Here is a 22,138-nt window from a genome sequence, read left to right as displayed (position 1 = left end):
CCGGTCTGTTTTGTCTGTGTGCTCTGACCGCACTTACCAGGGCTTTAGCCCTTAGTGCTCTGATGCTCTGATGCCAGGAGGAGGGGCTCTTGGCTGCAACACTAACACCCCAGCTACTGGAAAGTAGGTGCTCAGCTAGACAAAAGGACACGGGATTTTAAAACCTATCTATTGGGTGTCTAGCTAGACAGAATTATCTGAACAAAGAGTTTCTTTCTAAGGTGATCAATAAACCCACAAAGGTACTGAGCAGATTCTGAAAGTTGACCTATCTTAAAACAGTCTGGCTGCTTGCTCCATGTAAACTGTGCTAATCTCACCTAACTCATCATCTTTCTGGCCTAGTCTTTCTGTGCTCACCATCCCCATCACCATGCTTCTTCTTAAGTATCTCTTCTCTCTGCTATGAGAAGAGCCTAGAGAGGCTATGCCAAAGCCTTTCTCTCCCTGTTTTTAAATTTTAATTGAAGTATAATTGACACACGTGCATGCTAAGTCGCTTCAGTCATGCTCCACTCTCTGCGACCCTATGGACTGTGGCCCACCAGGTTCCTCTGTCTATGGAATTATCCAGACAGAAATACTGGAGTGGGATGCCATACATTCCTCCAGGGGATCTTCCTGACTCAGGGATCAAACCTGCACCTCCTGTGGCCCCTGAACTGAGCCACTGGGAAGGCCCCATAATTGACTCATAACATTACATTTATTTCAGGGGCTTCCCAGGTGGCGTCAGCGGTAAACAACCCGCCTGCCAATGCAGGAGACATGAGACATGGGTTCAGTCCCTGGGTCAGGAAGATCCCCTGGAGGAGAAAATGGCAACCCACTCCAGTATTTGTATCTGGAGAATTCCATAGACAGAGGAGTCTGGCAGGCTACGTCCATGGGATTGCAGAGTCTGACACAACTTAGCGACTAACACACACACACGTTATACTCATTTCAGGTATACAACACAATGACCTGATATTTGTACACATCAAAAAATGATGACAACAAATCTAGCTAACATCCATCACTACATATAGTCACAAAAATGTTTACTGTAATGAGAACTTGTAATAGCTATTTGGTTAGCAACTTTCAAATATGCAACACAGTATTATTAACTACAGTTATCATGCTGTTCATTACATCTCCGAAGACTTATATTTATAACTGGAAGTTTGTACCTTTTGACCCCCATAGGCCATTTTGCCCACTCCCCACCCACCAACTCTGGCGACCACCAACCCATTTTCTGCACCTATGAGCTGGGGTTTTTGTTTGGGGCTCCATACGTGAGGTCATATGACACTCACCTCTCTCTGACTTGAGTCTCTCAGCACAACGCATTCAAGGCCGACCCACGTTGTTGCAGTGCTAAGACTCCATCCTTTTTACGGCTAAATAATAACCCATTGTGTGTATTTACAAACCATTTTAGGAATCACTGAGCTAACATGGACTAGAATGGGTGAACTTAACTCAGATAACCAATATATCTACTACTGTGGACAAGAATTCCTTAGAAGAAATGGAGTAGCCCTCATAGGCAACAAAAGAGTCTGAAATGCAGTACTTGGGTGCAGTCTCAAAAATGACAGAATGATCTCTGTTCATTTCCAAGGCAAACCTGCAATATGATAGTAATCCAAGTCCATGCCCCAACCACTAATGCTAAAGAAGCTGAAGTCTGAACCGAGATATGAAGACCTACAAGACCTTCTAGAACTAACACCCCAAAAAGATGTCCTTTTCATTATAGGGTACTGGAAGGCAAAAGTAGGAAGTCAAGAGATACCTGGTGTAACAGGCAAGTTTGGCCTTGAGTACAAAATGAAGCAGGGCAAAGGCTAACAGAGTTTTGCCAAGAGAATGCACTGGTCATAGCGAACACCCTCTTCCAACAACACAAGAGAAGACTCTACACATGGACATCACCAGATGGTCAATACCAAAATTAGATTGATTATATTCTTTGCAGCCGAAGATGGAGAAGCTCTATACAGTCAGCAAAAACAAGACCAGGAGCTGTGACTCAGATCATGAATTCCTTATTGCAAAATTCAGACTTAAATTAAAGTAGAGAAAACCACTAGGCCATTCAGGTATGACCTAAATCAAACCCTTTATAATTATACAGTGGAAGTGACAAATAGATTCAAGGAATGAGATCTGACAGAATGCCTGAAGAACTATGGATGGGGGTTCATAACATTGTACAAGAGGTGGTGATCAAAATCATCTCCAAGAAAAAGAAATGCAAGAAGGCAAAATAGTTGTCTGAGGAGGCCTTACAAATAGCTGAGAAAAGAAGAAAAGTGAAAGGCACAGGAGAAAAGGAAAGATAAAATCATCTGAACACAGAGTTCCAAAGAATAGCAAGGAGAGATAAGAAAAGCTTCCTAAGTGATCAGTGCAAAGAAATAGAGGAAAACAACAGAATGAGAAAGACTAGAGATCTCTTCAAGAAAATTAGAGATACCAATGAAACATTTCATGCAAAGACAGGCACAATAAAAGACAGAAATGGTATGGACCTAATAGAAGCAGATGATATTAAGAAGAGGTGGCAAGACTACACAGAAGAACTGTACAAAAAAGATCTTCATGATCCAGATAACCACAAAGGTGTGATCACTCACCTAGAGCCAGACATCTTGGAGTGTGAAGTCAAGTGGGCCTTAGGAAACATCACTACGAACAAAGCTAGTGGAGGTGATGGAATTCCAGTTGAGCTATTTCAAATCCTAAAAGATGATGCTGTGAAAGTACAGCACTCAACAATCCAGCAAATTTGGAAAAATCAGCGGTGGCCACAGGAGTAGAAAAGGTCAGTTTTCATTCTAATACCAAAGAAGGGAAATGCCAAGAAATGTTCAAACTATCACACAGTTGCATTGATTTCATACGCTAGCAAAATAACGCTCAAGATTCTCCAAGCCAGGTTTCAACAGTATGTGAATCGAGAACTTCCAGATGTTCAAGCTGGATTTAGAAAAGGCAGAGGAACCAGAGATCAAATTGCCAACATCTGCTGGATCATAGAAAAAGCAGGAGAATTTCAGAAAGTCATCTACTTGTTTTACTGACTATGCTAAAGCCTTTGACTGTGTGGATCACAACAAACTGTGAAGCATCCTTAAAGAGATGAGAATACCAGACCAGCTTACCTACCTCCTGAGAAATCTGTATTCAAGTCAATGAGCAACAGTTAGAATTGGACATGGAACAACGGAATACTGGTTCTAAATTGGGAAAGGAGTATATCAAGGCTATATACTGTCACCCTGCTTATTCAACTTATATGCAGTGAACATCATGTGAAATACTGGGCTGGGTGAAGTGCAAGCTGGAATCAAGATTGCCAGGAGAAATATCAATAACTTCAGATACGTAGATGACACCACCCTTATGGCAGAAAGCAAAGAGGAATTAAAAAGCCTCTTGATGAAGGTGAAAGAGGAGAGAGAAAAAGCTGGCTTAAAACCCAACATTCAAAAAACTAAGATTATGGCATCCAGTCCCATCAGTTCAGTTCAGTTCAGTCGCTCAGTCGTGTCTGACTCTTTGCGACCCCACGAACCGCAGCATGCCAGGCTTCCCTGTCCATCACCAACTCCCAGAGTCCACCCAAACCCATGTCCATTGATCTCATCCTCTGTCATCCCCTTCTTCTCCTGCCCTCAATCTTTCCTAGCAGTTCATGGCAAATAGATGGGGAAACAATAGAAAGTGACAGACTTTATTTTCTTGGGCTCCAAAATCACTGCACATGGTGACTGCAGCCATGAAATTGAAAGAGGCTTGCTCCTTGAAAGAAATGCTATGATAAACCTAGACAGCATATTAAAAAGCAGAGACATTACTTTGCTGACAAAGGCTCATCTACATGAAAGCTACGTTTTTTCCACTAGTCATGTATGGATGTGAGAATTGGACCATAAAGAAAGCTGAGCACCAAAGAATTGATGCTTTTGAACTGTGGTGCTATAGAAGACTCTTGAAAAGTCCCTTGGACTGCAAGATCAAACCAGTCAATCCTAAAGGAAATCAATCCTGAATATTCATGGGAAGGACTGATGCTGAAGCTGAAGCTCCAATATTTTGGGCACCTGATGCAAAGAGCTGACTTATTAGAAAAGACCCGGAAGCTGGAAAAGACTGAAGGTAGGAGGAGAAGAGGGTGACAGAAGATGAAATGGTTGGATGGAATCACTGACTTAATGGACATGAGTGTGAACAAGCTCCAGGAGATGGTGAAGGACAGGAAACTCCATGGGGTTGCAAAGAGTTGAACAGGATTGAGCGACTGAACCAAAACAACATCTATTGAGATGATCATATTATTTTTATCCTTCATTTTGTTAATGTAGTATACCACAATGACTGATTTGTAGATAGCAACTGTTTTTAAATACCTGGAATAAACCCTAGTTCATCATACAATATAATTTTTTAATGTATTGTTGAATTTGGTTTGCTAATATTTTATTAAGGTTTTTACATCTATGTTCATCAAGGATAATTTTCTTTTCTTGTGGTATCCTTGTCTGATCTTGGTTATTGAGGTAAATTTGGCCTTGTAAAAATGACTTCACAAGTGTTCCTTCCTCCTTTATCTTCTGGAAGAATTTGAGAAGAACTGATATTAATTCTGCTTTGAATGTTTGGTAGAATTCACCAATGAAGCCACCTGGTCCTGGACTTTTGTTTCAGAGGTTTTGATTACCAATTCAATCTTCTAACTACTAATCAGTCTATTCAAATTTTTTATTTCTTCATGATTCAGTCTTGGTAGTTTACATGTTTCTAGGAATTTATCCATAAATTTAGGTTGTCAAATTTATTAGTATATATTTGTTCACAGTAGTCTCTATGAATTTTTATATTTCCACAGTATCAGTTGTAATGGCTCATCTTTCATTTCTGATTTTGAGTCCTCTCCCTTTATTCTTGCTGATTCTAGATAAAGTTGTGTCAGTTTTAACTATTCAAAGAACCAGAGTTAAGTTACATCAATCTTTTCTACTGTGCTTTTAGACTCTATTTATATGTGCTCTGACCTTTGTTATTTCCTTCCTTCTAACAACTTTGGGCTTTTCCCCCCTTATTTTCTTCAAGTGTAAAGTCAGGTTGTTTGAAATTTTTCTTGTTTTTTGAGGTAGGCTTTTATTGCTATGAACTTCTGAGACCTGCTTTTGCTGCATCCCATACATTTTGATATATTTATTAGCATTTTCATTTAAATTTTTTAAAAATTTATTCTTTGACCCCTTTGCTGCTCAGTAACATGTTGTTTCAGCTCCACATTTTCTAGTTTTCTTTTGTAATCGATTTCAAGTTTCACACTATGGTGGCTGAAAAAGATGCTTTGTATGATTTTATTCTTAAATTTATGAAGATTTCTTTTGTGTCCTAACATATGATCTATCCTGGAGAAAGTTTCATGTGCACTTGAAAAGAATGTGTATACTGTTGTTTTTGAAAGGAATGTTCTGAATACATACGTTATTGACTGGGGAGTTTTTGCAGAAACTAACGCCTGTGGCCAGTGATTCGTCATGTAAGTGTATACTGAAATGTTTTCAGTCAGTAAGTTAAGTCCATCTGTTCAAATGCGTCATAGAAGGTTGATGTTTTCTAACTGATTTTGTGTCTGGATAAGCTATCAATGCCAAAGAATGCTCAAACTACCGCACAACTGCACTCACCTCACGTGCTAGTAAAGTAATGCTTAAAATTCTCCAAGCCAGGCTTCAGCAATATGTGAACTGTGAACTTCCTCATGTTCAAGCTGGTTTTAGAAAAGGCAGAGGAACCAGAGATCAAATTGCCAACATCCGATGGATCATGGAAAAAGCAAGAGAGTTCCAGAAAAACATATATTTCTGCTTTATTGACTACACCAAAGTTTTTGACTGTGTGGATCACAATCAACTGTGGAAAATTCTGAAAGAGATGGGAATACCAGACCACCTGATCTGCCTCTTGAGAAACCTATATGCAGGTCAGGAAGCAACAGTTAGAACTGAACATGGAACAACAGACTGGTTCCAAATAGGAAAAGGAGTACGTCAAGGCTGTATATTGTCACCCTGCTAATTTAACTTCTATGCAGAGTACATTATGAGAAACACTGGACTGGAAGAAGCACAAGCTGGAATCAAGATTGCCGGGAGAAATATCAATAACCTCAGATATGCAGATGACACCACCCTTATGGCAGAAAGTGAAGAGGAACTAAAAAGCCTCTTGATGAAGGTGAAAGTAGAAAGTGAAAAAGTTGGCTTAAAGTTCAACATTCAGAAAACGAAGATCATGGCATCCGGTCCCACCACTTCATGGGAAATAGATGGGGAAACAGTGGAAACCGTGTCAGACTTTATTTTTCTGGGCTCCAAATCACTGCAGATGGTGACTGCAGCCATGAAATTAAAAGACGCTTACTCCTTGGAAGGAAAGTTATGACCAACCTAGACAGCATATTCAAAAGCAGAGACATTACTTTGCCAACAAAGGTTTGTCTAGTCAAGGCTATGGTTTTTTCTGTGGTCATGTATAGATGTGAGAGTTGGACTGTGAAGAAGGCTGAGTGCCGAAGAATTGATGCTTTTGAACTGTGGTGTTGGAGAAGACTCTTGAGAGTCCCTTGGACTGCAAGGAGATCCAACCAGTCCATTCTGAAGGAGATCAGCCCTGGGATTTCTTTGGAAGGAATGATGCTAAAGCTGAAAGTCCAGTACTTTGGCCACCTCATGCGAAGAGTTGACTCATTGGAAAAGATTCTGATGCTGGGAGGGATTGGGGGCAAGAGGAGAAAGGGATGACAGAGGATGAGATGGCTGGATGGCATCACTGACTCAATGGACGGGAGTCTGAGTGAACTCCAGGAGTTGGTGATGGACAGGGAGGCCTGGCGTGCTGCGATTCATGGGGTCGCAAAGAGTCAGACACGACTGAACGACTGATCTGATCTGATCTGAAACTATACTGATGTAAGTGGATGTTAAAGTTCCTGAATATTATTATACTGATGTCTCTCTCTCTTTAGGTCTGTAAATATTTGCTTTATATCCATGTGTATGTGTGTACTTTCCTATGTTGTATGTCTATGTACTTTCCTATGTCATATTTATAAATGTTATGTCTTTTTGTTGGATTGACTCCTTTATCATTACACAATGCCCTTCTTTTTCTCTTGCTACAGTCTCTTGTTCTGAAGTCTATTTTATCTGATAGAAGTACAGCTACTCTAGCTTTCCTCTGGTTTCCATTTGCACGGATTATTTTTTTCCATCTCTTTATTTTCAGTCTGTGTGTGTTCTTATAACTGAAGTGAGTCTCTTATAGGCAGCATATAGATGTATCTTTTATCCATTCAGCCACTCTATTTACTTTGATTCAAGAACTTAATACATTAATATTTAAAGTAATTACTGGCAGGTATGTACTTATTGCCATTTTGTTCTTTTCTGGCTGTTTTGTAGTTCCCCTTTATTCCTTTTACCAAAGTCCTTGTTATCTGTTTTATAAAAACAGAATTTCAGTACAATTCTGTACATTTCATAGATTCCAAATAAGGTAATTTACATTCATTTACCAGGTGTCCATTTTGCCCATTTGTCCACTGCCTTGTTCAAAACAGAAGAAAATCTAACAGCAGATGTATAAAGAACCAAGACAAAAACTCCTTGAAAAAATATACAAAACATTGAAAACAACAGCTGATATGCAAGGTGTAAGCTTGAAGGCCAGGTATTTAAGAGAAAGCAAAATTAGCTGGACCAGGATCAAAGTACAAAGGTAAGTACGAAAAGCAACTTAATCTGGAATGGAAGAGGAGCAGGCTACAAACTTTATCATTTATTTTACTGGTAGTCTATACTGCAGTTTTGCTTTAGAGGCCAAAGTAACTTTGAATATAATTGCCCAAATTACCCTATTATATAATCTCCTATCCTATTGAGACTATATCCACTCTCTGCCTTCTGGCCACTTTGGCCTTCTTTCAGTTTCCTGGACTTGCCACGCTCTGTCCTGCTAAACAGCCTGTGCACAGTGTTCTTCTCGCTTCTTTGCTGAGCATGTCCTACTTCCTTACTTATCCTTCAGCTCTCAGTTTAAGCATCACTTCTGAGAAGACTTCCTGGTGACTCCAGTATAAACTGAATTCCTTTGTGGGTTTTTTTGCTTGGTTTCAAATTTATTTTATTGAAGTATACTTAGTTGATTTACAATGTTGTGTGAATTTTTGATGAATAGCAAAGTGATTCCATTATACATGTATATAGATACCCTTTTTCATATTCTTTTCCATTATGGCTTATAATAGACTTTTGAACATAGTTCCCTGTGTTATACAGTAGGACTCTGTTGCCTACCCATTTTATATATAATAGTTTGCACCTGCTGATCCTAGACTCCCAATCCATCCCTTCCCTCTCGCCCTCCCCCGTGGCAACCACAAATCTGTTCTCTGTATCAGTCTGCTTCTGTTTCACAGGTAAGTTCATCTGTGTCAAACTTTAGATTCCACCTACAAATGATACCAGACAGTATTTGTCTTTCTCTTTCTGACTTACTTCACTTAATATGATAATCTCTAGGCCCACCCATGTTGCTGCAAACGGCATAATTTTGTTCCTTTTACTGCTGAGTAATATTTCATTGTATACATGTACTACATTTTTATCTATTAATCTCTTGATGGACATTTAGGTTGCTTCCATGTCTTCATTATTCCTGCAGTGAACACTTGGGTGCATGTATCTTTTCAAATTATGGTTTGCATCAGATACATGTCCAGGAGCAGGATTGCTGGATCATATGGCAACTCTGTTTTTACTTTTTTGAGGAACTTCCATACTATTTTCCACAGTGGCTGCACCACTTTACACCCCCATCAATAGGGTAGGAAGGTTCCCTTTCCTCCACAACTTCTTGGATTCCTTTGTTTTATGTTTATTCAGAACTGGGTTTCTTTCCTTCAGAGGAATTGCCTCACTTTACTGTGATACATTCTAGTTGAGAGGTGATGGACTGTACTTTCTGACTGGACAATAAACTCCATGAGGTGAGAACTGAGCCTAGCTTTGCTCACTAAGCTATTCTTAGCACCTGACATAGCACATCTAATACCTATCTTAACAAATACTCATTGAACAAACAGATGACAGTGACAAACTCAGAAATGGTTTACAAAAAAAAAAAAAAAAGAAATGGTTTACACAGAACTCTGTAAATGAGAGGGTGTTCTATTTGGTAGATACTTTTGGGGGTGGGCTGAGAGATGCCTTCTGCTTAGCAATTGCCTTTACCTGGGCTTTCCGCGTGCCTTGTGGCTCAATCATGATGTTGATAAGGGAGGGATTAGTTGTGTCTGCCAGGCTCTGCCTCAGGGATTTCTGGAGTTCTTCTGGTGTTTGTACAAAATACCCTTTGCCTCCAAATGCAGTCATGACGTGCTCATAATGTGAGTGAGGCAGAAGACACATTGGAGGGGCCCTGAAAAAGAAGGTCATAGTCAATAGAAAATAATTTGTCTGAAATAATTTGTGGGAAAATTTCAGCTAAACTGAAAGGCATATGTAAACTGAGATGCCTGTAAATTAAACTTTCCATACATTTTTTATTGTCTATGTGACAATGTCTAATGAACTTTCTATGATGATGGAAATTTTTATATCTGTTTTGTCCAATACAGTAACTACTAGTGACCTGCTGCTCTGAGCACTTTAAATGTGACTGATTAAAAAGAAGAACTGAATTTTTAATTTAAACTTAAACAGCCATATGTGGCTAGTAGCTACCTTGATGGACAGTGTAAGCTATACCATCAATTATTATGAATCCTTCTCATAAAAAAGAAGAAAACAGGAATGATTACTACAAAACCGCAAATCACAACAAAACGACAAAGTCAGCAAGGCTTAAGAAACATACCCATGCCCTGCTGCCAGATTCACATCTCTCACATCCCACGGCCAGCCACAGTACTGTCTCAGGGTGACTGTGGCATCAGATGACCAAAATTTAGCGTGGTAAAAGGAAGACCTCTGTATCATGAATAATATGTAAACATCTATATCCCTATATTGTACAGTAGGAATAGTAGGACTAGGAGCATTTTGCAATAAGTTTTTTTGTTAACAAGGCTTAGACATCAAACTCATTCACCTGAGACTTCAGTGGCTCCCTGATCATAAACTGCTCATTGAAGTGCCAATCAAGGATGGTTGTATGAAAAGGAACCATGCAGACAGAACTCCTGCCCTGTAGAGCAGCCGGCCATGGAAAGAAGCAATACTTACACCACGCAGGCACATTCCGGTACAGCACACTTTTTAAACAGATTAAACTCGATGAGAAAAGTAAATATATGTTATTCTGGGTTACTTACACTGTAGTAGCATCTCCAAATTTTAACATTTCCTTCCAACTATCTTTATCAAAACCTTGATAAATTCCATTATTATTCACCACCAAAAGTACAATTGGCAAGTTGTACCTAAAATTGAAAGCAAAATATAAAGGAAATAATTTTCCATTCGAAAGCAATTTCTTTTCATTGGATTAAAATTTTAACTTGAAAATGGATAGTTTTCCATAAGCTTTTTTGTAGTATTAGGATAAGACTAAAAATTAAACATTTGTTATCCTAGTGAAAGTGAAAGTCGCTCAGTTGTGTCTGACTTTTTGCGACTCCATGGACTGTAGCCTGCCGGGCTCCTCTGTCCATGGGATTTTCCAGGCAAGAAGACTGGAGTGGGCTGCCATGCCCTTCTCCAGGGGATCTTTCTGACCCGGGGATGGAACCCCAGTCTCTTGCACTGCAGACAGACTCTTTACACTCTGAGCTATCAGGGAAACCCTAATAAAGATTATCAAATTATTAACAGAAATATCATGGAGCGGTAGAAAGAGTGAAAGGTTAGTGGTTGGCAGACTGGTCCTACCACTATGCAGCTGTGTACCTTGGACAAATCACTGAGTTTTTCTGAACCTTGGTTTTCACAGATCTGGGTGCTAACAAGAATGACACCTTCCATATTTAATCCACCCCCTGAAGCACCTAGATTACTTCAACTGTTCCTCACAACTGTCGTTTAAGGTAGAAACTAGTACGACTCCTATTCCTGTTTTAGAGGAGACTGAAATTTGGTTAAGAGACTTATTTTGGGTCCTGGTGGAACAGCCAGCATTTAAATAATCCAGGCCATCTGACCCAGAGGCTGTGCTCTTAACCACCAAGCTGTGCTATCTCCCCAAAGAAATCAAGAGTTTTTCAGACCAGAACTTTTTTCAGTGACCTAAAAACTACTCCCCTGTTTTGCATTAGGCAAGTGGGTCTTGGGTATAATTTTTCATATTTCAGAGAAAGAAATACCCTGATTCAGGATGCTTTTTTACCTGCAGATGGTTTCTACTTCCATGCCAGAAAATCCAAATGCACTGTCTCCTTCCACACAGATGACCCGCTGCCCTGGGTTTCTATCTTTAGCCACTATAGCAGCTGCAATGGCAAATCCCAAACCGACTCCCATTGTTCCAAAAGTACCAGCATCAAGTCTGTTGGGGAACAGAGCTAAAATGAAACTCTCTGGGCATATCACAGATGGTGGCGTTGGCACAAATCTAGTCATATCCACATGGCTCATGGAACAATAAAGAACAATAAAAACATCCTCCTTATTATTAAGTTTTAAGACTGGGAGAAACTAATTTGTTGCGGATAAGCAGAATGAATGGGAAAAATCACCTATGATTGCTTGGAAGACTGTGAATATATCCTCAGAACACTGAGTACACAAATTATCACATGACCTCAGGGCACACCAAGCATTGCTGTTCAGTCGCTAAGTCGAGTTTGACCCTATGTACTGCAGAATGCCGGGCTCCTCTGTTCTATACTATTTTCCAGAGTTTGTTCAAATTCATGTCCATCAAGTTAGTGATGCTATCTAACCATCTTATCCTCTGCCAGTCCCTTCTCCTTTTGCCTTCAACCTTTCCCAGCAGCAGTGTCTTTTCCAGTAAGTTGGTTCTTCACATCAGGTGGCCAAAGTACTGGAGCTTCAGCTTCAGCATCAGTCCTTCCAATGAATATGCAGGGTTGAATTCCCCTAAGATTGATTGGTTTGATCTCCTTGCAGTCCAAGAGACTCTCAGAGTCTTCTCCAGCACCACAATTTGAAAGCATCAATTTTTTGGCACTCAGCCTTCTTTATGGTCCAACTCTCACAAGAAAAACCACAGCTTTGACTATACACATCTTTGGTGACAAAGTGATGTCTCTGCTTTTTAATATGCTATGGGTTTGTCATAGCTTTACTTCTAAGGAGCAAGTGTTTTTTAAGTTGCCTCTTTAGTGCAACAGGCAGCTCGTCAGTCTCATACCAAGCACAGAAGTGCTCCAAAACCTTTACTAAAAATATATTTATGAAGTATGTCCTTATGGACACATAGAATTTTCAAATGTTTTTATTAATTTGCTTTTTGTCATTTCTAATTGAATGCATTATTTCATTATAATTCCTTTCTTGGAAGCCTTACCTGTGGCGAGGAAGGTAGTTTTGAAGCACAGTACGTCCAATATCCATAGTATTTGCTCCTTCACTCACCACAAAACAGTCTCTGGGTAGTTGTTCTTGAACATGGTAGAATACTGTGTAATAGTTCATAGGCAGAGATTTTTTGGAAGCTAATTCCTAAAACATTAGAAGGAAATATAATCAAATTAGATTAGGACACAATGAGAATAAAAATCATCAATAAGCTACTTTCAAACTGATCTGCAACAACTATTTAGGTTGGTGCAAAAGTAACCGTGGTTCTGTACTGCTGAGCTTTGCTGTTCAACACTGGAATGCACCCTTAAATAAACATGGTTTTGTTACACATCATTTTCATGTGCGTTTCTCACTTTGTGCTGTTCTGCTTATGACATTACTTGCTGTTTATTTTATATTTATTTTAGACTAGGCAAATGATGTTAAGACAAAAAGCAAGTCCGAGCAATTTTCTTATTCGAGTTCAAAATGGGTCATAAAGCAGCAGAGAAAACTCACAACGTCAACGCGTTTGGCCCAGGAGATGCTAACAAGTGTACGCTGCAGTGGTGGTGCAGAAAGTTTTGCGAAGGAGACAAGAGCCTTGACGATGAGGAGTGCAGCAGCCAGCCATCAGAAGCTGACAGTGACCAATGGAGAGCAATCACTGAAGCTGACTGTAAGCTGATCCCTTACCTGAGAAGTTGTCCAAAAGCTCAATGTCGACCGTTCTACAGTCGTTTGGCACTTGAAGCAAATTGGAAAGGCAAAAAACCTAAGTGGGTGCCTCATGAGGTGACCAAAAATCAAAAAAATTGTCATTTTCAAGTGTTGTCCTTTCTTATTCTATTCAACAACAACAAACACTTTTTTGATTGGACTGTGACGTGAGACAAAAAGTAGATTTTACATGACAGCTGGCGATGACCAGCTCAGTGGCTGGACTGAGAAGAAACTCCAAAACTCTTCCCAAAACCAAACTTGCAACACAAAAAGGTCATGGTCACTGTCTGGTGGTCTGCTGCCCATCTGAACTACTACAGCTTTCTGAATCCCAGTGAAACCATTACATCTGAGAAGTATGCTCAGCAAATCGATGAGATGCACTGAAAACTCCAACACCCGCAGCTGGTACTGATCAACAGAACGGGCCTAATTATCCTGCACGACACCGCCCGACCACATGCCACACAGCCCACGGGCTGAAGTTTTGCTTCACCTGCTACGTTCACCTGACTTCCTGCCAACCGACTACCACATCGTCAAGCATCTTGACAACTTTTCACAGGGAAAATGCTTCCATAACCAACAGGAGGTAGAAAATGCTTTCCAAGAGTTCACTGAATCCCAAAGCATGGATTTTCATGCTACAGGCGTAAACAATCTTATTTCTTGTTGGCAAAAATGTGTTAATTGTAACGGGTCCTATTTTGATTAATAAAGATATGTTCGAGCCTAGTTATAATGATTTAAAATGTAACAGTCCAAAACCGCAATTACTTTTTCACCAACCTAATGTGAGCTATGAAATTCCCAAATGGCCATCAGACAGCCACTCTGAGAAGCTATCTGACTTGTATACACTCCGAGAGAATAGGCCAAGCAAAACAGGTTCCAGTTCCAACTTGAGACACAATCAAATAAGCCAAGAAATAATCTCTTCCTGAAGATCCACAGTGCACAGTAGCATATTAAAGACCAAGACGTGCCATAGTAAAGACAGCTAAAAACACTAGGTTAAGCAAAACTAAAGTCTTATTTGAGCGCTTTCAGGAAAACACTGCCTTAGGAAAAAAGTGAAAATTTTATTCTAGAAGATTTTCATATAAAATATGGCCTTATACTAAAAATAAAAAATGAAGTTCGGGTTTTAGAAAATCTGAAAGTCTAGTCCTTCCCTACACACAGCACTGGAAAGGGGCTGTGCTTCACCCACTACTCCCGAGGGTCAAGGTCAAGGGCCTTGTCTGGCCAAATGCCTTTAAGATTATCAGCAGCAGAGCCCCATCTGGTCCCAGTACTGCTTCTTCACCTGGACCACTTTCATTTGCTGGAGATTATACCCAAGACGGATGAGGGACCCTCCTGTGCTCCTGCACCAGAGAAGACAGGGAAGATCCTTCCATCTTAAACCAAGGCGATTCCTACAGAAAAGAAGGAATTAATCACAATATCATTCGGGAAAAAGAAGTGTGACTGGCTCTTGATAGAAGAAACAGACACTGATTAAAATTCCAAAGAAAGAATCATATACAATCAACCCTACTTGTTTGGAAAATGCAAATTTATTCCAAGACAATTGATATATTAGGGAACAGTGAATATAGCTGGAATTTCATATTTGCTTATGCATGATTCTATCAGTTAGAAACACTACCCAAACACAGAAAACTGCACCCAGCTGAACCGAGATGCAGAGGAAGACATAGAACAGTGGGGTGAATAATCAGGAACAACCTTTCCCACCATCAAAGAGAAAACACTATCCGTAAGTAAAGACTTTAAATAGAAACTGAAGAATCCTGCAGAAGTGGTACGTTTTTGGGCTAACAGTGGATGGTTTGGTAATTTCATACATTACTACAATTTCCAAAGCGTTCAGCTACCAGGTAAAGCCCTGAGGACAGATGAGGAAGTTGCAAAAGAATTTCCAGCAGTGATACAAAAATTTCAATTGAAAAAGAAGGCTACAAATGGTCTCAATGACATAACAGAACAGAACACAGCAGCATAACATAGCGTAAGGTAACATAAAAGTGAGGGGATGGATGTGTTAATTAACTAGATAGGGAGAATTCTTTCACAGTGTGCATGTATACCAAAGTACTATGATATATACCAAAGTACCATGATGTACTTTACTTTATAATTTTATACCTTAATAAAATTGAAATAAAAAAAAGAAAAAGGTGGCTATACATTAGATCAAATTTTCAATTTTGATGAAACACTTATTTAAATGAATGCCTTAAAGAACTTACACCTTAAAGGCAGAAAAACATGCCCCAGCATTTAAGGTTCCAAAAGATCTCCTGTGATTTGGTACCAAGGTCAAACTGAGGCTAAGGAGCCCCAGCCATCCACACTGACTCTTAGCGCTCTGCCCAGTGTCAGATCCCCACTTTCCACCACTTCGCGGTAACTCACAACCGGTAACCCTTCCAGTGGCACTTTCACAAGAAACTCAGGTGCTGTATTTATCATAATACATACATGAATGTGTGTGTGTATCTTATGCACAGTGATTTTAGGGATGCACATGTATGCATGCTATGACAGAACTAACAACCGCGGACCCGCAGCATTCTTGAATTTCAGTGGGTCCCGTATTACCTTGGATAAAGCTTCATTGCTCTTCATTTTTTCTCTCAGAACTTTCCACCACTCACTCTCAGGAGGATACTGCCATGGTGTTTTATCAAATTGTTCTAAAAGCTAAAAAAAAAAAAAAAAAAGAAATTTTTTCTTTCCTTTTTTAAAATAAGCTTAAACCATATTAGCATAAAAGTCTCTTCTAAAGAAGACAACACAGCCACACTAGCCTACCCTTCACACCACTCATGTTCTGTTTTTCCTCTTGGCAGTAAAGGACTGATGGAAGATGAAAGGTACCACAGAAAACCTCTGCCAGAAGCTGGGATCCCATAAGACAAAACAGAAGTGATGCCCCAAGCACACATCACAGGCAGGGGCGTTCACAGTCCTCTCCGTTTGACACTAGAAGGAAAATCAAAGAACCTGGGCAAGAAGGTTCAGAGCCCTAATACCCAGGGATTCCCATGATACAGGTCAAATGCTCCGGAGTGTGTTTTAATATGTGGTTGGGATCACACCCTAATTTTGTGTAACGATGACTATGACACTAATTTATATCCAAAGTCAAGTGATAAATGTGCTATATCTTATCTCCTATCACAGTGAAATGTATAAATTATATGCAAATAATAAGAATCTGGATAAGTCACTGGTAACAGCTTGAAGAGTAAAAATATCTTTATTGCCAAAAGAAACACTAAGCGAGAATTTTTTCCAGTAGGTAAAGTCATTTCTTGGCTGTAAGTTCAGTTCCTCTGGAAGCTGTGTAATAATCTTTCAGATAGCTGGGTCAGTTTGCCAAACAAATGCCTTTAAATTGTCACTCATTTAAAAAATGCTTAACTTACTCACATACAAATGATCTATATATAAGGAGTTGGATTTACCAAGTTCTATAGTTATATTTAAGAATAGCTTTCTATCATAAATTTTATTTTATATATTAAAAGACCTGTTACCAAGTGAAACATTCCCAAAAACTGACTTCAGTTGAGACCAAGCCACATAAACTAGAACCTGGGCAAAAGCTCTCACCTGTTTAGTGACAGCATTTACGTCTCCAAGCAAGGTCACAGCAGGCCTTACATTATTCCCCAATTCTTCTGCACAGATATCAACCTAAAAAAGAGACAAGACTAAAGAACAAGCCATGTTTATTCTTAAAAATAATTAAAGAATCAAGACTGAATAAATGGACTGTGCATGTTACACATAAGCATATGATTAAGATTTGATATTCAAGAAGTTCCTTAATAAAAGTAATAATCCATGAACTCTATGAGGATCATGGCTAGTACAGAAACCTCACTAACTTCTCTCATTTTAAAATCTACTCTGTAGAATTTCGGTATTATTCCACTATACTCATAGGAATACATTTGAGTTGATCAATTATAGCTTTGAATAATAAGTTTTGAATACTTAATAATAGTTTTGAATACTTAATTACACTAGAATTCCTATTCAGAGCAGGAGTTCTCAAATTTGAACATGTATCAGAACAACCTGGTAGGCTTGTTAAACCAGAGACTGCAAGAATCCACCTCAGTTTCTTCTCTCAAGAGGTCTAGCGTGGGGCCCCAAAATGTGCATTCCTAACAGACTTCCCAGTGGTGCTGAAATTGCTGATCCGGGAACCACATTTTGAGAGCCACTCATTGGAAAAGGTTGGGAAAGGCTGAGGGCAGGAGAAGGGGGTGACATAGGATGAGATGGTTGGATGGCATTACCAACTCAATGCACATGAGTTTGAGCAGATTCCAGGAGATAGCGAAGGACAGGGAAGCCTGGCGTGCTGCACTCCAATGGAGTCAAAAAGAGTCAGACATGACTGAGCGGCTGAACAACAATCCAGGAAAAGCATGACTATGCCCTATTTACTCAGAATTCTGCTCCATTTCTGGATGGCCGTGGGTCAGTGAAGACAGCTTCCTGAGAAGTAACTCAGGATGGACTCTATTCTGTAATCAAGAGGTGGCAGCATCTTCCAGTACAACCCAGGTCTTGCTTGTCTGTGGCTTTAGTTTTCAATGCTAGAAGTTGACTTAGGAAGTAAAAGGTAAACGGAGAAGACAGCATTGTAGCAAGATCTTTACTTTACACAATCTATGCAGGGCAAGCAGGTTTGTACACGCACTAGTACTGGTTTTTCTACCAGTAGGGAAATGGGTTTATAAAGATAAAAAGCTTATTCTAAACATTGATTAATGACATAGTTGCACCACTGTTTAGAGGTTTCTAACCAAAGGGTGTTTGAAAGTTTGGGAATCTAAAGAAACTACTCAATTCCTAATAGTGCTGAATGTTTTGTTCTAATTTACCTCCTACTTGAAACTCTTGTCTACCTTTAACTCTAAAGAAGAAGCAAATTGTGCTTTTCAAACTATTTAAAACTTGATTTTGAAAGGTTTTCTGGTTAGAAGCAAAGTGAAACACGTTTCACAGGCTTGAAAAGGCAGCTCACTTTGGTACCTGTAATTATGCTAGACAATTTATAAAATTCTACCTAAGTAAAAAGAGAAACTGTTCATTATAAAAGTCAAGAAGAAAGCAGAGCTGGTAATGCTGAGAGAACAATGAAGGACACATAGCTTTGACTTTAAGTCTCTCTTCTTTGAGTACCTGGATAAACTTCACATCTGGCTGATACCTTGGAGGCAGTCCAAAATGCAAAATCCAATTTAATCTGGCACCGAGTAAAACAATTACATCGGCAAATTGCAAAGCCCTATTAAAAAGAAAAATCTGATATAACAAAAAGTATATCTACATTCTTATTTGAATTATTCTAAAATTAATTTCTAAAGTATTTGGAAAAGTTTAAATAATTTGGAGTTTGCCCTGCTCTTCAGAATGGGCTTAAATGGTAAATTCGATCTTTCAAACTGAAATAATTTATGAAGTCATCCTATTTAAATGGTAATCTAAAAGTTGACATAAGCAGAAAATACTACCATACTATATAGCATTTATTACTTTTTCATCATTAGAAAAATTATACAAGTCTACTGTAGATAATCAAGAAAAAACAGGAAAGTATAAGGAAAAAGCCAAAATTACCCAATATTACTATCAACTTATAAACTATTATTAATATCCTGGCATATTTTCATTAGTCTTTAATCTGCCTGCAATGCGGGAGACCTGGGTTCCATCCCTGGGTTGGGAAGATCCCCTGGAGAAGGGAAAGGCTCCCCACTCCAGTGTTCTGGCCTGGAGAAGGCCATGGACTAGAGCAGGACTCGACAGAGAGACTTTTACTTTCACTTTTTTTTCTACGCATGTATATTTTTAAATAGTTGAGCTTATATACTAAATACTGTCTCATGCACTTTTGCTTACCATATGCTTTCCTTTCTTATTAAGTTATTCTTAAATACAAATTTTAAAAGATACACATTTTGTTGGACACAAATTTATTTCAGCTCTTCTCAACTGCTAAATATTTTCTTTGCTATTAATAGTCTGGGTTGTATATCTTTATTTGACCACTTCGTATTGATTCCTAGAAGCAGGTATTTTTACGATGATTGATTCACTTTTCCAAACTGCTTTCAAAAAATATTACACCAAGTGTATTTGTAAGTTTTACATATTAATATCCTAATATTTTTGTCAATGTAACTTGCTTTTTATTTTTACTTTGATATCCACTCTGATAGTAACAGAGCTATCAACTCTTGCTTCCCTTTTGTTTACCTCATACATCTTTGCTTGTTTTTACATTGTATCATTTTTAGCTGTGGCTCTAATGATACATATAACCATCATTATTATTGATCCAATTGAAAGTCTCTGCCTTTTTGCAGGATAATTTTTATTATCATAATTGCCATAGGTTTTGTTCTTTCTACTTCTTGACTGTTTCCCTTTTTTCTTATCTTTTGCCCAAAGAGGATCTTTTGCTTTTGTTTTCTGTAGTGGTTTATGCTATTTTTCACAGAAATTTAGCTATTATTTTAACTATATGGTCAAAAAAACTATCCTTATATACTGCTTTGGTCCTGTGGTCCAATTTAACAAACACATAAAAACTGGAAATGGAGAGATAGATTTGCTTATAGATACTCCAAAGCCCATAAAATTCTTGATACAATTATTTATAGCCCCTTACAATCTTTTCTACATTATTAATGTCATTAATATTACCTTCTTAAAATTCAACAAGAATGAAGATAAATTTCAGTTCAACCCAAGTTAAAGTATATTTTAAGAAAACAGTGTAATAATTAATTTGGCTCCTGTTCAATGTATGAGTGTTAGTCACTCAGTAATGTTGGACTCTTTGTGACCTCATGGACTGTAGCCCACCAGGCTCTTCTGTGCATGGAATTTTCCAGGCAAGAATACTGAAATGGATTGCCATTCCCTTCTCTAGGGGATCTTCCCAACCCAGGATCAAACCTGGGTCTCCAGCATTATGGGCAGATTCTTTACCGTTTGAGTGACCAGGGAAGCCCATACAATGTATACTATTATGAAAAAAAGGGACAGTTATGAGCCTATTAAAATAGCATTAAATGAGTAACATTAAAGGCTGAACAGCAAACATTACATTTTAAAAATCCTCAAAGCTAACTGAGTGTGTGCATAACAACATGAAAATTACCAAGTGTAGCACAACGGTGAACTGTGGAGAGGGAGGAAGAAATGGATGGGATCAGGTAAGACATGCAGGGACTACAAACAAATCTGTCATATTTTGTTTCTCAGAAATAACCTTAAGCAACAACATATTTGATATTAGATGAAGTGGAGTGGTGGTTACATCAGATCAGATCAGATCAGTCGCTCAGTCGTGTCTGACTCTTTGCGACCCCATGAACTGCAGCACGCTAGGCCTCCCTGTCCATCACCAACTCCCGGAGTTCACTCAGACTCACGTCTATCGAGTCAGTGATGCCATCCAGCCATCTCATCCTCTCCCGTCCCCTTCTCCTCTTGCCCCCAATCCCTCCCAGCATCAGAGTCTTTTCCAATGAGTAAACTCTTCGCATGAGGTGGCCAAAGTACTGGACTTTCAGCTTTAGCATCATTCCTTCTAAAGAAATCCCAGGGCTGATCTCCTTCAGAATGGACTGGTTGGATCTCCTTGCAGTCCAAGGGACTCTCAAGAGTCTTCTCCAACACCACAGTTCAAAAGCATCAATTCTTCGGCGCTCAGTCTTCTTCAGAGTCCAACTCTCACATCCATAGGAAAACCATACAGGAAAAACTATAGCCTTGACTAGACGGACCTTTGTTGGCAAAGTAATGTTTCTGCTTTTGAATATGCTATCTAGGTTGGTCATAACTTTCCTTCCAAGGAGTAAGCGTCTTTTAATTTCATGGCTGCAGTCACCATCTGCAGTGATTTGTTTCCCGTTTCCCCATCTATTTCCCATGAAGTGATGGGACCGGATGCCATGATCTTCGTTTTCTGAATGTTGAGCTTTAAGCCAACTTTTTCACTCTCCACTTTCCCTTTCATCAAGAGGCTCTGTAGTTCCTCGTCACTTTCTGCCGTAAGGGTGGTGTCATCTGCGTACCTGAGGTGATTGGTGTTGCTCCCGGCAGTCTCCCGGTGGTTACACAGTGCTCACTAAATCACTCTCTCATCTGTATATTTATAATATTTCAAAATAAAGAAATTTTAAAATAAGTGGTCTATCAGAAAGTGTGTTTTGGCCAGAAAATCAGGAAAAGGGGCCTGCAATGCCTGAAAGCATGGAGGAAAAGCTCTGTAATTTTCTTTTTCTCTATGTCTCTTTCCCAACTGTGCTCTGAGTGCAGCACAGTAGCACTGCAGTAAGTCTTTTTGCCTCTTTTCTTCAGCCACACCGCACAGCATGCACAACCTTCCCTCATGAGGGATCAAACCCACGCCTCCTGCTTGGAAGTACACAGTCTCATTAACCACTGGACCACAGTCCTAAGCAGCTAAATTCCCAAGATAAACTTCATTTTTCAGGCAAGAGGAACTGGGAAAAGAGGCCCCTGTGGTGTGGAAAGTATGGGGGCATGTCCCTTTTTTTTAACATCTTTTTTTTTTTTTCTGCTACATTGCTTCAAAGGCAGCACCTGTTGTATGGTACTATAAGGTATCAGCAAGGGGAAGGAACAGGGATTCTGGGAAATGGGAGTAGGGTTTGGGCTGTGTCCTAAGAGAGAAAGGAAATCCCTTGTTCTGGATAGGAACCAGCATGTTCACATCCAGAATGGGGGCTGCGGCTCACCCCTGGGCTGGGCACGATTGGGCAGCCTCAAAGGAGAACAGCAGAAGCTTGGAGATTAACCGACCCTGGGAC

At 39.4% G+C, this 22,138-nt stretch overlaps 1 protein-coding gene across 13 annotated transcripts in view; it reads right to left on the bottom strand.

The window, feature by feature from the left end:
- HACL1 (2-hydroxyacyl-CoA lyase 1) overlaps positions 1–22,138 on the bottom strand; it is a 40,651-nt gene that overhangs the window by 5,851 nt on the left and 12,662 nt on the right. For 9 of the 13 annotated variants that reach the window (XR_015163041.1, XM_086397454.1, XM_086397286.1 and 6 more), the window contains 7 exons: positions 18,474–18,579; positions 16,887–16,970; positions 15,870–15,971; positions 12,541–12,695; positions 11,398–11,556; positions 10,388–10,495; positions 9,306–9,492 (listed from right to left, as the gene is read on the bottom strand). Coding sequence is in view for 10 of the 13 variants with exons in the window: in XM_086397454.1 (XP_086253580.1) it covers positions 9,306–9,492; positions 10,388–10,495; positions 11,398–11,556; positions 12,541–12,695; positions 15,870–15,971; positions 16,887–16,970; positions 18,474–18,579 (901 nt within the window). In the remaining 3 variants the exon portion in view is untranslated. Of the gene's footprint in view, positions 1–9,305; positions 9,493–10,387; positions 10,496–11,397; positions 11,557–12,540; positions 12,696–14,568; positions 14,681–15,869; positions 15,972–16,886; positions 16,971–18,473; positions 18,580–22,138 lie in introns of all 13 variants that reach the window. The other 4 variants (XR_015163001.1, XR_015162876.1, XM_086397939.1 and 1 more) reach the window with 1 other exon arrangement.

The sequence above is a fragment of the Bos grunniens genome, chromosome 1 (genome assembly GCF_055505025.1).
Source record: "Bos grunniens cultivar Pamir isolate PY7600 chromosome 1, Bosgru_T2T1.0, whole genome shotgun sequence".
Taxonomy (NCBI): Eukaryota; Metazoa; Chordata; class Mammalia; order Artiodactyla; family Bovidae; genus Bos; species Bos grunniens.
The sequence above is the reverse complement of the archived record's forward strand: the minus strand, read 5'-3'. Positions and strand labels throughout refer to the sequence as shown.